Raw genomic sequence first — 15,096 nt, 5'->3', positions numbered from 1 at the left:
CTCACACAGGTGCAGGGAAGCCCATTCCCAGTAACAGGAGAGAAGACGGCCCGAGGGAGGCCTGGGCACAGGTAGCAGTGGAAATGGAGGCCAAATGCGGGCACTGTCTTCTGCCTCTGTTAGCCGCGGTGGGGGCGGAGGAGGTGGTGCGGGTGGAGGCGGCAGTCTGAAGAGGTCGGTCGCCCTGCCACACTGACCTACAGGCCCGTCGGGCTGCTCCTGGCGGGGGCCAGCCCTCTTCAGAGCCTCTGCTTCTTCACACAGGTGGGACTTTTCTGGGCTCCGTTATTCACCCACAACTCATATTCACTTTGATTCTACTACGGATTGGACAGCAGGCCAGGCCCTGAGAGACCAGCTGCCCTACGAAGGGGCCCAAGGCCCCCATGTGAGCCTGAGAATGGGTCACTGGGACGTGGGCGCCCAGCCCCAGCCACACCAAAGTGGAGCTCAGAGCTCACCTGGGGTTAGCGCCGCCCCCACCCCCACGCCTGCACTTACGCACAGGCTCCCGGTAACTTCTTTCTCCGAGGAGTCCATCTAGAGGGTTGAAGAAGAGACAAGGGGCTCAGAGCTAGGGTGCGCCCACCCCCTGATGGCCACACTGGTGGAGGAAACTGCATCCGGGGGCAGACTTTCCCCCAAGCCCCATGGAAGAGCAAGGCCACGATGTCCGTGCCATCTTGTGGCTCTCCCTGATTTATAAACGTAACATCCTTCCACCATGCTTCTGGGCACATTCTAGCGTGTATATGTGTACTTCTGCACGTGAATGCATATGTGTACGTTTGTGTAACTCGTTATGTTCAGCAACCACCACGTGCCAGGCTTCATGCACTAGGCTCCACATGCAAGGTCTTATTTAACTTTCATGATTTGGGGTGGTGGGCACTAATAGCATAACCCATTTTACAGATGGAGAAACTAGCCTCAGAGAGGTTCGTATGTTTGCAGAGGTAACACAGCTGAGTAAGGGCTGAGGTCAGTGGCTTTGCAGCAGCTGCCCAGCTGGCCCTGGTGTAGCTTACCTGCCTAGGCTCTGCCTCTGCCCAGAGCCTCCCCCACCCACCCAGTGCTCACCCATCCAACTGCCCAGGATGGTGGAGAAGATGCGTTTCTTGCTGATGTCATCCATCTCAGCAAAGGACAGGTAGTTGAAGTGGCGTGTCAGCCGCGGGGTGATGGCATTCCTGCCTCCCCCTGGGGGGCCCATGGCACAGACAAAGTTGATGTCTACCAGGTTCTTGAAGGCTCCTGGAGTTGGGGGCAGGCAGTCAGGGGAGGCCTTGCCCAGGGCTTCAGTATGACTGCTGGGGGCCCTAGGCACTTTTGTGGGTCTCCTCCTCCACTCTTTTTTAATATTAAAAATTATAATCTGTGACAGTATTGGCATAAAGATACATTAACATTACACATTTTAAATGTTCTGTAACTACAAGCTCATTTTCCCCTATTTTAAAAGAACATAATACTTTCCTGTGGCCCCTCTGAAAGCACTGTGGCCTCAGCCTGGGCCTGCCCTACCTAAGGATAAGGCGCCCGCCCTGCCCTGCACGTGCAGCCCACACGCTGCTGGCCCAGATGGCTGGCACGCACCGATGATCTTGCGATCATACCAGCCGCCATGGTCCATCCACTGGCGCAGCAGCTCGATGGGCGGCTGAGCACCGTATGTCTCCAAGGCTGGCATGTTCAGGTCATCAATGAAGAAGATGAAGTTGCGCCCCAGGGGCGGCCCGAACACACCCTTCCGCCTGCAGGGAAGGCCTGTGTTAGCCTAGGACCCATGGGTACGGCTGGGCCTCTCGACAGCCCTCGTCCCATTCTGAGGGGCCCAGATGTGCCTGGCAGCCCTGAGTCTGGGCCCTCTCAGGGTGAGTCCTGACTCCCAGGCAGATGGATAACAAGCACCCAGCCCAGAGCAGCACCCCCTCCCACAAGGGCTCAGTCTGAATTCCTGGTGAGAGAAGGCTCCAGGGCAGCCTGCAAAGGCCCCCAGGACGTTTCTGGCAAACCCAGGAGCCTAACTTGGTGGGGAGCTGACGCAGGCCTGGGCCATGGGGCCCAGGGAGGACGGAGGGCCACCTGCCTCTTGTCCAGCTTGCTGTCGATGAGGTCCTGGGTTTGGTTGGCCGAGGTGCGGGCTGAGAAGGTGAGGAAGTGGCTGATATACTCTAGCGGCAGGTTCCTGAGGAGCTTGTTGGAGATGGTGAGGGTCTTCCCAGTGCCCGTTGGCCCAATGCACAGCACCTGGACAGCAGGCCACAGGTCAGAGCACATCACAGGGCCGGGCCCAGGGGAGCTCCACCCTGTTAATGTGGGAGGCCAGCCGCCCCAAACAGGGCCTTAGCGTGGGGTGAGGTAGGCGTGGCAGGGCACCCACGGGCTTGTTGTTGGCGAGCAGCATGCCGAGCAGGTGGGACATCTGCATGGTGTCCGTGGTAGGCACGATGAGGCTGCAGTAGCTGGTATCTGGCTTCATGGTGAATGGAGCCGAGGAGTCCATCCACTTCACCCAGGCGACCTGCAACCACAGGAGGCTCAGGGCTGGGCCCGGAACCCCTCCCCGCCCTCCCCTAGCCAAGCGCACCAGAGGACACGGCTGCACTGCTGGGCCTTGGCAAGAGCATCCAGGAGGGGCTGGTTAGGACGGAAACAGGGAGCCCCATGCCCCCCTGTCTGTACAGGGTGGGAGACTCCCAGAACAAACCACCAGGAATGGGGGGCTCTCTGTACACAGCTGCCTCTGGTGGGGTGGCAGTGGGAGGGGTTCCCTCAGGACTGCCGGTCCCTGGGTCTCTGCATGAGGGAGGTGCTCTGGGAATTGGGCGACCCAGGATACAAAGGTATTTGCTGCCTAGTTTCAGGCATCCCAAGAGTTGCGGGAGCCAGAACCATGAGTGCTGGTGTCACCTTGACGCTGACGGGTTGCCTGGCGCCATCTCCCCCACCATCCCCACCTGCATGAATCTCCACACCCACAGCCCTGACTGGCGGGCAGGCCGCCCTTGATAGGGACTTACTATGGTCAAACCAACATGTCCCACTGAGGACAGTTCTGACACTAGGCTCAAATGTGCCCTGTGACATTGTCAGGAGGATCCTGCACAGCAACCATCTCTGCAGACACTTCCCTACCCCTCCTCCTCCTGGACGGGGGTCCTGATCCTGGACTGAGGGTGGGCTCAGGGAGCCCCTGCTGGCTGACAGGAGGGAGGGGGACACGGGGGCAGGCCATGGGGACTGCTCCCACCTGGGGGCCTTGGGCTGGGGGCTTTAAGTAGAACTGAGGCGGCCGTGCCCGGGCTCAGCATCAACATGGAGAGGCAGTGTGGGTGCTTGGGAAGGGAGGCAGGCGCTCTGGCGTCTCCCGGTCCCAGACTCCAGGCCAGCTCTGCCACTGACTAGCTGCGTGTGACTATTCTGAGCCTCAGTGTCATCTGGAAAATGGGTGTAATAATAACCACCTTGCAAGGATTCATTAGATAATGCAAATAACCCCAGCCTGAAACCTGTGGCCATCACCGCAGCTCCTCTGTAGGCAGTGTCCACTGAGGACAGCCACCCCCGGAGGGGGCCCCCCCGCCTGTCCCCTTGGGCAGGCCTGCAGTCACCTTGCCCTCTTCCTCCTCATCCTCCTCGTCGCTGGCACTGCTGATGCCTGCGTCTTCCAGCCGGTAATCAAACACCAGCCCCTCCTCCGGGAAGTGCATGGCCACCTTTGAGGGACAGAGGGACACCAGGCTGTGAGGCGCAGGAGCCTGCGCGGCTGCTTGTCCCTGGGGCCTGGGCCCAGGGGATGGCCCCAGAACACCCAGGGTTCAGCCCCGCGTCCCAGAGCAAGGAGCCCAGCCCGGCAGCTGCTGCCGCTCACGTTTTCTGTCTCCATCTTGATCCTGAGCCAGTGGTTGAAGCTGATGCGGCTGGCACTGTCCCCTGTGGCACCCACACTCCAGATCAGGGAGAAGATGAACCAGGGCTCGATCAGCTCTGGGACGCGGCTCAGCTTTGCAGGGGGTATTTTCTTGATGCCCTGGGGACAGAGCGGACAGCATCGGGCCAAGGCAAGGGCAGTCCTGAGTGGCCTAAGGAAGCCAGGGGGTGGGGCACATCCCTTGGTCTCTGCTGCAGTTCTGTGCCTGCAGCAGACTGGACAGGGTGGTCCTGCGGCCCACGTGAGCCCATCTGATTCTGTCTTCCAGAAAGCTGGGCCAGGATTCAGGGCCCGCAGGTAGCCCGGCAAGGAGAGAGCGGGGCAGGAGGAGCTGGCAGCCAGCCCACCTCTCCGAGCCGCACCTCTTTAGGCAGGAAGGGCTTGAAGAAGCAATCGAGCAGCTTGAGGAGACTCATGGCCAGGTTGCTGTTGGTGGAGGGGACCGCCTCCTTCACTGAGGACCGGACAAAAGTGATGGATGCCTGCAGGAGACAGGCGCCCAGCTCTTACGGCTGGTGGCCACAGCACCCTGCTGCCTCCCTGGACTGGGCATGCCGTGGCCTCACTCACCTCCAGGAAGCTGACAAAGAGGGCCCGGAACTGCTCCTCGTGGGGCTTGAGTAAGGCCGGGAGCCTCCTCAGCCAGCACTCGACAAAGGGCATGAGCCCCAGGACGCTGGGCTCCAGGTACACCATGCCACAGCGGGACACTGTGGCCGGAGAGGCCGCCGCCAGGTCCTGCACCTCGAACATCATGGTCATTGCCTGGCGCCAAGATGAACCGGGCTGAGTGGCCAGCCCCGGGCCCCAGGGAGGGGCTGCCTGTCCTGCCACTGGGCAGACCACAGGACAGGCTGTGGCCCAGGAGCAGCGCTGGGGCAGCCGGGATGCAGGAACCCCTTGGCCCTCCCTGGAGCCCCGAGGAAGAGCCAAAGGCAGGCGACTCCTGGGAGCTCTTTGCCCAGCCTGGGGTCAGGGCATCTGGGGATCCCTGAGCCCTGGGGATCAGCCAGCGTGGACGTGGTGAGTGGCTCTGATACCCAGGCACTAGCCCTCCTCTTGAGAACTGCCCCTCACATCTCAGGCAGCTATCCTTGTGGCCAGGTCTGTACCACTTGTCCCTCAGACTGCAGGCACTGCCAGGATGCCTGACCTAGCCTGGGCCAGCACGACTGAAAGTGGGCGGTGGCAGCTGGGGAACAGTGGGGTGGTAGTCCTGGCCCAGGGCTCAGAGCATCCCAGAAAGTGGGTCTGCTGAGAGGACGGTGCTGAGCAGCCACACAGGACGTTGCCAAGGCGCTGGAGCTGGGAGGTGGGGAGTGGGGAGGGGCTCCGGGAGCCGGCTCTCTGAGGGGGGGTGGGGGGCGGCCACCCAAGATGCCACTGTGGCCCCCAGGCCCCAGCCAAGGAGAGGCGGGGGAGCAAGGGGCAGTACCTCTGTGAGCTTGATGATCTCCCCAGAGCTGAGACACAGCTTCTTGTTGTCGTCCAGCACCGTGTTCATACTCTCGATCCAGATGGCGTCCACGGGCCCATCAAACATGTACCACTTCTTGCTTGCGTCAGAGGCGGTGGCCCCCGTCCGGATAAGGGAGGAGAAAATCCCGTCTGTCCTGCAGCCACCAGGGAGGAGAGGGCTGTAGGCACCGGGAGGCCGGACTGCAGGCACAGCTGGCTCCCAGGAGCCCAGCCACCAGGCTGGCCCTGCTCTGCTTGTTTTATTTTCTTCATTATCTTCATTCACTTAAAAATTGTAATAGGCGGCATGGGACTTTTTGGTGCAACATGGTGTAATGAAAATGTGTGCTTACATCCCCCCTGTGCAATCCCCACCAAAGTTACATTAAAGGAAGATAAAAGGTAACATCCCAGGAAGAAAAAAAAAGAAATGGGGAAGGAGGTGACAGCAGAAATGGAGGTCTGGAGAGGACAAAGGTGGAGCAGGGGTAAACAACCTAGCTGATAGAGCAGGGTCTGGGCAGGAGGTCACCTAACTTCTGCCACAAACCCGGGGGGCCCAGGCTTCCGAGGCACCAAATGCCAGGAAAGGGAGTGGGGGGGCATTCTGCTGGCCAGGTCCCCAGGACCCCCACCTGCCCACACAGGGGCCTCAAGTGGGTGTGAGACCCTTCACAAGAAATGGGGAAGCAGCACAGGCCCATATTTGGCAAGATGGGTGACTGCCCCTCTCTGGTGCCCATCCCCAGCTGGGTTTCCAGAGCACTGGAGCCAAGCAGATGCCCCAAACAGGACTGGAGACTTCCCCTCGGAACAGAATCGCCCCAGAGAAAGGCACCCAGGTGCTGAACTTTGGAACTAACCTGCCAGCTCAGTCCCCTGAAATGCCTGGCAGCAGAGGCCCTGAGAGGGCCCGCCAGCCTCTCCTGGGGCAATGACTGCGGCCGACGCTTGCTGTGCCCTTCCTTGTTAAGTGTCGCCGTTGGGGCATCTCCCCGTGTTAAGCTCACTGTCTGCTTACCACCCCAGTGGTGGCTTTATCACCCCCACTCTGCAGAGGAGGGCGCCAAGGCCCGAGGGGAAGGTCAAGGTTGCTTAGTGAGGACCTGCCTGGTGGCCAGGGGTCTGCTTCCAGAGGCAGAACTGCCGACCTCCACTGGGCTGAGGGAGGGAGAGGGGCCCACAGCCTCCAGAGGCCCGGGATCAGGGCGGTCCCTAGAGGCAGCTCAGGGGCCACTCACCACTCATGGGTGAGCAGGTCAAACTCCCCATACAGCTGGCCCATGGTGACGGACTTGGGGTTGAGCACGTGATAGCTGACGGCCTCGTACATGCCGCCGCTGGTGGACGGCTGCCCTGCCAGCATCGTCATGGCTGCAGCTAGGACCCTGTAACACTGGGGAGGCAGCCTGACTGAGCCTCCCGGCTCCCTGGAAGGCAGGGCTGAAGTGGGCTGCAGGCCAAGTGGGCTGTCCGCCTGGCTCCACTTACACTACTCTTGCCCGAGCCTGTAGGCCCAACGAGCATGAGGCCGTGCCGCACCACCGTGGTCTCGTAGAGCTGGATGCACTTGGTCAGGAAGCCTGGAGGACACAGCAGAGCACCCAGGGGTCAGGGTACCGGCTTGCCAAGGGACCCCAGGTAGTGAGGACAGTGGCAGTCCTCGGATCTGAAGTGGGAGGTGTCTTCACTGCACCCTTAACCTGTGGGGTCTGGCTCATTCCAAGTAGCGTCAGAATTGAACCAAGTTGCAGGACCCCCAGTGGGCGTCGGAGCAGTGGTCGGGGTGGGCAAAGGGTCCACATCTGGTGTCAGAAGTTCTGCAAGGGGGCAGGAGGATGGATTTTCCTAGACAGCCATCACTTGAAGGGTTCCCATGGGCACAGGGCTGTGCCACCTGCCCTTCCCCTGGGCTGCTTGGCAGAAAGCCCAGCTGGTGGCCCACTTGCCAGCGTGTGGGACCCTGAGGCTCGGCAGTCCTGCCTGCCGCCTGCCCTGGAGCCAGCCCTCCTCAGTCGCCCCGGGCTCACCATCCACGTCCTGCAGGTTGTTCTTCTCGCAGGCCCTGCGGACGGCCTTGTCCAGAACGCCGTAATCAGTCCCTTCCTCCTTGATGGTGGGGAACAGGTCGCAGACGATCCCCGAGAAGAGCTTGAGGTCCTCCTGCAGGAACTTGGGCACATTCACGTCTCGGATGGCCCGGAGGCAGATGAGCTCCTGCAGCAGAGGCCATGGGGCTGTCAGGCTGGCCAGGCCAGACAACCCCAGGCGTGCTGGAGCCCTGCTCCCCAACATGCCCAGAGGGAGCTCACCTCGTTCATGCTGGGGTTTTCTCGCTTCAGGTTCCCGGCCGCTGAGATCACGGTCTTCACAGCCCTCATCCCGAAGTCATAGTGGTCCTGTCACCGGCATACAGGAGGAGGGGTGGGTAGACACAGTCCCTCTCGGGGCTTCTGCCTGGAATACCCTGCCTCCCACCTGGTACCTGGCCCACGGCTTCCCCTGCATGGCCCCACTACCAGGGTCCTCCAGCGGCCTCTCCTTTACCAGGTTACTTATTCTCATCCCTTCTTGACTCTCAGACCCTTGGGGTTGATCAGGGCTAAATCCCTGGGGCAGGGCACCAGAGTAAGGAGGTGCTCCTGCCTTGTTTCATTGCAAACATGAATGGAGGAGTTTCCTGTCTCTGCCCCCAGCGGGTCAGCCTCCATGGCCTTCGAGCTTCCTTCTAGCATTCTCTCAGAACATCTCCCCGGACCCGCCCTGTCGGCCCGGCCACCGGCTCTGCTGCTCTGCATTATGCGGCAGGTGTGCTGCAAACGGCCACGTCTAGTGTTCTGCTCTCTGACCGTGAGAGTCACGTCTGGACCTGACCCACAGGCCAGCACATTTCCCGGAAATCCTGGACTTGGAGCTGGGTGAACAGTCTGGGCTTGACTCTAGGTCATGGCTCCTTGGGAAGGGTTGAGTGCAATTCCAGAGCCACATGGTGAAGGTGGAAGTGAAAGGTTGAAAGTGGAAGGTTGGGTGTGCGAGGTGCGAGCACCCTGGGCAACTGTGGTGGACAGTCACTGCTTCTCCCAGTAACAGATGGCACCCCTCCAGCCTGCGGGTTTCAGTGGCCCACCCTGCCGACCTAAGGCAGTGCGGTTTCCCTCTGGCTGTGGCAATTCGTGTTTGTGCACAGCAGGTCACCCAGAGAGGGCCCATGAGGGTGACACCAGGGACTTTTTCTGGACCTCTTTGGAAAAAGAAACTAAGCTGGAAGCATGTAGTCCCAGAGGTGGGGCTGATCTCTGCCACCGCAAGACAGCGCCGGCCTGAGAAAGGAGCCAAACAGGAAAGCCGTCCACCCTGCCAGCACCTGTTCCAACAGTGTCTGTGCTGGAACCGGGGCTCAGCCCTGAGGTGAAGACCCATGGTGTTGGGAGGCTCGGGGCGGGGGGGCTGGTGTCCCACTCCTGCTCCCCAGCCTGAGGTTGTGTGGCTCCTGGCCTCCTAAGGGCTGACCCTCCCTTGCACCTGAACAGCCCAGGTGGACACCTGCTCCCACTCCAGCTCCAGCTCCAGCTCCCTCCCATGTGCTGCGTGAGCCTCGCCAGGCTCTCAGCTGTTTAGGACCTCGGTGTTCTCAGCTGAGCATGAGGATGTAATTCCTTTTCCATGGGTCACTGGGGACAGGCGGCAGCTCTGAGCCCAGAACCTGGCTGGGCAGGGCCTCACCTGGGAGCTGAGCTGCTCGGAGGACAGCTTGAAGGTGGCTGTGATCTTCTTGGCCAGCACACTGGCCTCGTTGAAGCCAAAGGAGTAGAGGGAGATCTCGGCAATCATGGCGTAATCCGGGACCATCATGGCCACAGGCCGGAAGAGCGCCTGGGGCACGTGGTGCACATGTGGAGGGGAGGCGGACCTCCTCTCCCAGAACACCACCCACCCTCCAGACTGGCACGCGCAGAAGGCAGCGTCTGTGCTCTCCTCCCCCACTGCTGCTCGGATTCGCCTCTGCACCACGCCTGCCATGCTGAGGCTCACACTCCCGAGCAGGACCACTCTGCCCGTTAGATTCTGTCCCTTGACCGGGCCTGCCCCCTGACTTCTCCCAAGCCCTGAGGACGAGCCTGGGGCCTCCTCTCCGTGGCTGGGTGCGACTCAGGACCGCTAGGCGGGCCTCCTGGACCTGAACTCACCTTCAGGTTATCGGGCAGCTCAGTGCGGCCGGCGTATCCCGGGTTCATGGTGATGAACACGGCGCAGGAAGGCACAAGCGGGATCTCAACGCCTTCGAACACGAAGCGCTCCACCTAGAGGGGAAGGTCCGGCTCACCGCCCCTCTCCGCGTGGGCCTCTGTCCCGCTGCTGCCCCTGTCCTGGCTATGGCTGGCCTGCCTGCCCTGGACCCTGATCGTGGGCTGGCTACTCTCTCTGGAGCTGGCCTTAGGCCTGGAGTTCCAGGGGCCCTTCAGGCCTCAGCTGCCTGAGGTGGTCTATTTCCTGATCCCCGCTCCTTCTGCCCCTGACACTGATTCTCCCTCAACCCAGGCAAGTTCAGTTCTGACCAGGAGGACCCAGAGCCCTACTGGGTAGCGCCGGGGTGCCTGCCAGCTCCCAGCTCTTGTCCCCAAAGGAAAGTCTCTGAATACTCTGAGAGAGAGGATGAGTGGCTGGGCTTTCCATAAGGTCTGGATGCGGGGAGGAACCCCTTCACCCACTGCAGCTCGGCCTGGGCGCTGTCCCAGAGTGCAGTGAGGATGTGGGTGCCCTGCCTGGCGACAAGAACCTCCAGGGGCAGCTGTACAAAGTGGGGGAGTGCCAGTCCCAGTCCCCCGTGAGATGAGAGGGCCGGGCTCAGGGAAGCCTGAGGGCCTGGCTTCTCACCCTGCCAGCATGGGGTTACGTGGCAGCATAGGCATGGCGGGCACCGTGGTGAGTGGTAGCCTTGGGGAGGCATGGGGTGGCAGCCCCGAGGCTCACCCGCTGTTGTTGTGCCTTCTGGATGGTGGTAATCTGCTGAGCCACCACAGACAGCACCTCGACATCAATGCGGTTGAACTCGTCGAAGCAGGCCCAGGCCCCAGCACTAAGTGAGGGGAGGGCACCGGTGGTGTGAGCACAGAGCCCACCTGGGGCCTCCAGGGCCGACTGCTGGGGAGGAAGCCCTCCACAGCGATCCCCTGCAGCTCGGCCACACTCCACAGCCCGCCACCCCACCCAGGTGCCTGCCCAGAGCGGAGCCTCTGACTCCTGTGAGCCCGTCCTGTCTCCTCCTCCATCCTGTGAGACGCCTCTCTGGCCATGTCCCTGGGGGAGCTCTGCCTTCCTACCCCCCTGTGCCGCCCTCACGCACAGCCTTACCTGGCCAGGCCCTTGAAGAACTTGCCCATGGCCATGAAGTCGAGCTGGTCAGAGCAGTTGAACACAACAGTCTGGATGGCCAGCGCCTTGCCCAGGTCTTTGGTGGTTTCAGTTTTCCCTGTGCCAGCTGGGCCAGCTGGAGCACCCCCAAACTTGAGGTGCAGGGCCCCGGTCAGGGTCAGATAGCACCTGTAGGAGTGAGAGGAGGCAGGCATGTGTCATGCACCTTCCTCAGGGTTTACACACACACAGGGAGGGAGAGCCTTCCACTTTTAGGCCCTGTGGGTGGGGCCTCAGTGGGCAGCTCCTGCCCCTGTCTCCCCTCGGGGGCCCAGGTGTGCACAGCACAGGCTGCTGGGGTCAGGATTGGAGCCAGCCACCTGCCAAGTGCTTCCCTCCCTGACCCCAAGGCCCTGCAGAATTTTGCTCAGGAACCTGCGGGGATGGCCAACCTGAGGCCACACCACGTTCGTATTCAAAACCCAATTTGCAAATCTAGCTGCTACTAACTATGGAAATGGGTAATTGCTGTAGAAGAGAACTGTGCACTTTATGAAGAGCCTCACCCATTAGTTCTCTCAAGATCAATTCCTCTGGCACGTTCAAAGAAATACCTGACTGATAAAATTACTAAAGCTCACATCCATTAGATGCTCCCTGAGAGCTTTATGCATTAGCTCATGAAACTGTCACAACTCCAACCCCCTAAGGAGGCTGCAGAGGAAATTAAGGCACAGAGAGTTTGTCCCCTGCCCATGGCTCCTCAGGGCAGGCAGCTGGTTTTGAACCCACAGCCCATGCTCCTAGCCCTGCACTGCTTTGCTGGACTGGCTCGTCACGGGCTGACTATGCCCTATGGTCCCTGGACTCCTGGGCTAGCCAGAGCTGGAGGGAGGGTCCTAGTGGGTGGGAGGTGAGGAGGGGGCCTCACCTGTCGGTGAGGGGTGTGATCACCAGCCTCCCGCTATTGCCTAGGTACTCGTAGCCATAGATGAACTCAGCATTCACAGCCCGAATGGACAGGTTGTTATTCGCCCAGTAGTACCTGGCATTGCAAGGAGATCAGTTCCCAGGCTATGGGGACCCCTGGCCACGGGGTAGGGTAGGGGGCTGAGGAGAGGTGTTTCTTTTGGGTTCTCCCACCAGCTTGTCCCAAAGCCGAGGGGGCCAGGGCCAGCCTGCTGTGGACTGCCCCACCCTCGCCCCTCCTGCTGCTGCCTCAGCCCCATTCACGGCCAGGCCAGGAGCCCCTACATCCTCACCTCAGCTGGGAGATCCACTCGAAGTCACTCACACTGACCACACTCTCCCGGATCAGCTTGCTCACCACATCCTTGGCGTGGACCTCAATGACGATCAGTGCCGACAGCACGGCCCGCTGCATGTGAGACAGCTTCCCCCTTACGAGGGTCACCAGGTCACTGAGCTGCACAAGTCAGGGGACACCATCAGAGATCAGCATGGTCACACTCAGGTAGGCTCCCTGCCCCTTGCACAGGTGGTGGGCTTCTGCCAGGATCGACCCCTCTGTCCTGGGGGTTCTAATGGTCTGGGATGCACTGAGCTCTCTCAGTGTGGGGGATGTGCAGAGAACTGATGATGACCCCCCTGCCTCCCACCTGCTGGGTGAGCTGGGGGAACAGGTGGTCATTGAGGCTGCTGGCCTCCAGGGCTTCTGCCACCTCCATGGTCCAGTATGTCTGGCACCCAGCAATGGTCACCTGGCCAGGCCAGTTCAGAACCCATCGGGTCCTGGGCATCTGGGAAGAAAACACAGGCAGGTTGACCCAGGCAGCTGCCAGCCCTAACCCTGCAGCTTTGCCTGCGCTTCTGGGCTCAAGTTGTTAATTCCATTTAAGCAGAGAAGCCCTTAAACTTGGCTACTGGGAACTGGGCAGTCTTCACTTCCTCAGCAGAGGAGGCCCTGACGCAGAGGGGTGGAGGCCCAGGATCAGGGATACAGTCCAGGGTTCAAATGCCAACTGCCACAGTGGATCACACGCGTTTAGGCAGAAAACATCTCTGAGCTGACTGGCTAAGGCTGAACTCCCAGGCCAGCTGCTGAGTCTGGGCCGAGAGAGGGAATGTGGGGGAAGGCCCAGCACGGGGCTTTGGTGCACAACGAGCCCCTGAAACATCAAAGCAGGGACTGAGTGTCATTAGGAGAAAGTCTTGCTTTCCAGAGCATGTTTGCACATTCTGCCCTGAGCAGGCCTCAAGGACTCCTGCCCCTGGAGACCCCAGCAGTCAAGGCTACAACCTGAGGAAGAGGCAGGCAGAGGGCCCAGCCCCAGTGGGGCAGCAGGGGGCCAGGGAGCGTGCTCACCGTGGGGTAGGCCTTAATGGCCCTTTCAATGATGTCCCGCACGCTGGCCTTCATGCCATGCTCCACCTCCCGCAGCCAGTCCTCCACGTTGCCGGACGGGTAGATGGAGGCGGACAGCTCTACCTCCTCCCCTTCGGCTGAGTACATGTGCGTGATCTCCAGGTCCTCCTGGAACAGCAACTGGGGGCGAGGGGAATCGGGGTTACCCCAGGCATGCCTGCAGGCCCCACCTACTGCAGCCCAGTGCTGACCCCAACCTGCCCTCCACCTTCAGAAGGGAGCTCGCCTCAGGGGCCCCTCCAGAGCTCGTGTCTTGGCTGGGCCTTCCCTCACTGTGCAGGCAGCGGGGTCTGCCTCATCCCTGCCTGTGGCCCATTCAGGCCACGTGGTTGTCCCCCTCCTTCACAGGCCAGTGTGGCCTCCCTTGTAGGTGAGGATAAGGACAAGGACAGGAGTTCCTGGCCTTGGTTGCTCAACCCATCGGACACCTCAGTGTTGGGGGGACAGAGCTTCCCCAGATGACTGGACGTCATCCAGTTCTGAGCTGGGCGTCCTGAAGCTGACCCTCCTCTCCGGGCCAGGAACCTCAATAACTTGCTGCCTCATTTCCTGCCACAGGGACCTGGTGAGAGGAGGACTATCTGCCCTGGGAAGGTGCCCCTGCTCCCAGCCCTGAACCCCAGGCTGCTACCCACCCGGGCGATATTCTCGAAGCACTTGCGAAGGTGGGGCTGCACAGCTGTGGGGTCCTTCGTTTGGGACAAGATCTCGAGGAGTTCATCATCTGACAGGAAGTAGAATCTGCCAGGGGGTGAAGGAGTGGGTCCCTGCGGCCAGCCTTGTGAGCTGGCACTGACAGAGTGGGCAAGGGCCAGGCAGCACCCACCTGGGGAAGGCACTCCGCTTGGTCTCCAAGTACTCGCTGAGGCCCTTTTGCACCATGTCCAGCAGCTTGTTGCAGTCCCGCAGACTGTCCAGCAGCCTCTGGTCAGAGCACACATTGATTACCTGCGTGGCCCAGGCCAGAGAGAGATGGGAAGTGAGCACGGTCCAACTGGGAGGCAGCAAGGTGGGCTCAGAGGGCACCCACACCAGCCAGAGACCCTCAGTGTGGGGCCTGGGAAGGAAGGGGGTTGGGAAAGCCAAGTGCTGTATCCACCACTCCTGTCAGTCCCACAGAAAAAAGTCTATGGTCAAAAAAATTAGGGCAAAACAAAGCCAAGCAGTATGATTTTTTTTTCTGCAGGACTTGTCAGGGCCTTTAAAATACTAATGTGGACTGCAAATCCAAGACGAAAACCATCAACTATTCTGTTTCTCATGAAGGGAGAGCCCACTCAGGGACACAGGCCAAGACCAAAGCCTTAGACATGTCCTCCAGTCTTTCTCAGTCAGGAGGCTGTGCACAGTGTGGTCAGGGCCCTCAGCAGTCCCAGCCATGCGTCCCGGGGGGAGCTCGCCTCCCGGCTCTCGTAGGCATTCCTCATGATCTTTCTCCAGATTCGCTCCATCGTCTGGTAGCGCTTGCTCTCCACGGGTAGCTGCTGGTTGATGTCCTCAGAGCTGAAGATGGGCTCCAGGTAGAGCCAGGACCGCTGGCAGTTCAGCCACTCCTCTAGCACCTCCTGGATGGGGCATGGATGGTCAGGGACTGGAGTCCAAACTGGGTCCTGTCCCTCACAACCCAGATGTTTTGCCTCACAGGACTGCTGGGTGGAACACTGGGCACCAGAGCCAGTACCTGGGGAAATTCCCAGAATGCTGTCAGCCACAGGGCTCCAGGGCACAAAGAGGCTGCACGGATGCCTGCCCTCCAGAGAAACCCCAAGCTCCCCACAGGACGCCCTTGCCTCCAGCAGAGCTGGGGAGCCACTCTTTCCCCGCAAGAGACTGCACGCAGACCAATGAGCCCTGAAGTAGCAGGAAAAGAGCCAGTGCACGGAGATCAAAGCAGTCTCCTTCCCGGGAGGACTTCAGGTCTGTGACCCTGGGATTCCCTGAGCTGGAGATCCCCAAAATATGCTTG

The 15,096-nt window shown here is 60.6% G+C and overlaps 1 protein-coding gene across 1 annotated transcript in view; it reads right to left on the bottom strand.

Moving 5' to 3' along the window:
- The window catches only part of DNAH1 (dynein axonemal heavy chain 1), a 67,923-nt gene that overhangs the window by 19,526 nt on the left and 33,301 nt on the right, over positions 1-15,096 (bottom strand). The window contains exons 23-47 of the mRNA XM_073230683.1: positions 14,531-14,695; positions 13,957-14,078; positions 13,766-13,871; positions 13,071-13,250; positions 12,364-12,504; positions 12,007-12,170; positions 11,676-11,789; positions 10,745-10,933; positions 10,364-10,469; positions 9,580-9,693; positions 9,116-9,265; positions 7,705-7,791; positions 7,423-7,609; positions 6,884-6,975; positions 6,634-6,788; positions 5,370-5,547; positions 4,505-4,699; positions 4,297-4,416; positions 3,875-4,033; positions 3,615-3,719; positions 2,384-2,524; positions 2,090-2,250; positions 1,597-1,754; positions 1,081-1,254; positions 502-540 (exon numbers count right to left, since the gene is read on the bottom strand). Coding sequence (XP_073086784.1) covers positions 502-540; positions 1,081-1,254; positions 1,597-1,754; positions 2,090-2,250; positions 2,384-2,524; positions 3,615-3,719; positions 3,875-4,033; positions 4,297-4,416; positions 4,505-4,699; positions 5,370-5,547; positions 6,634-6,788; positions 6,884-6,975; positions 7,423-7,609; positions 7,705-7,791; positions 9,116-9,265; positions 9,580-9,693; positions 10,364-10,469; positions 10,745-10,933; positions 11,676-11,789; positions 12,007-12,170; positions 12,364-12,504; positions 13,071-13,250; positions 13,766-13,871; positions 13,957-14,078; positions 14,531-14,695 — 3,502 coding nt within the window. The remainder of the gene's footprint in view (positions 1-501; positions 541-1,080; positions 1,255-1,596; positions 1,755-2,089; positions 2,251-2,383; positions 2,525-3,614; positions 3,720-3,874; positions 4,034-4,296; positions 4,417-4,504; positions 4,700-5,369; positions 5,548-6,633; positions 6,789-6,883; positions 6,976-7,422; positions 7,610-7,704; positions 7,792-9,115; positions 9,266-9,579; positions 9,694-10,363; positions 10,470-10,744; positions 10,934-11,675; positions 11,790-12,006; positions 12,171-12,363; positions 12,505-13,070; positions 13,251-13,765; positions 13,872-13,956; positions 14,079-14,530; positions 14,696-15,096) is intronic.

The sequence above is a fragment of the Manis javanica genome, chromosome 3 (assembly GCF_040802235.1).
Source record: "Manis javanica isolate MJ-LG chromosome 3, MJ_LKY, whole genome shotgun sequence".
Lineage (NCBI taxonomy): Eukaryota > Metazoa > Chordata > Mammalia > Pholidota > Manidae > Manis > Manis javanica.
Note: the sequence above shows the minus strand (reverse complement) of the source record. Positions and strands in the feature narration are given on the sequence as shown.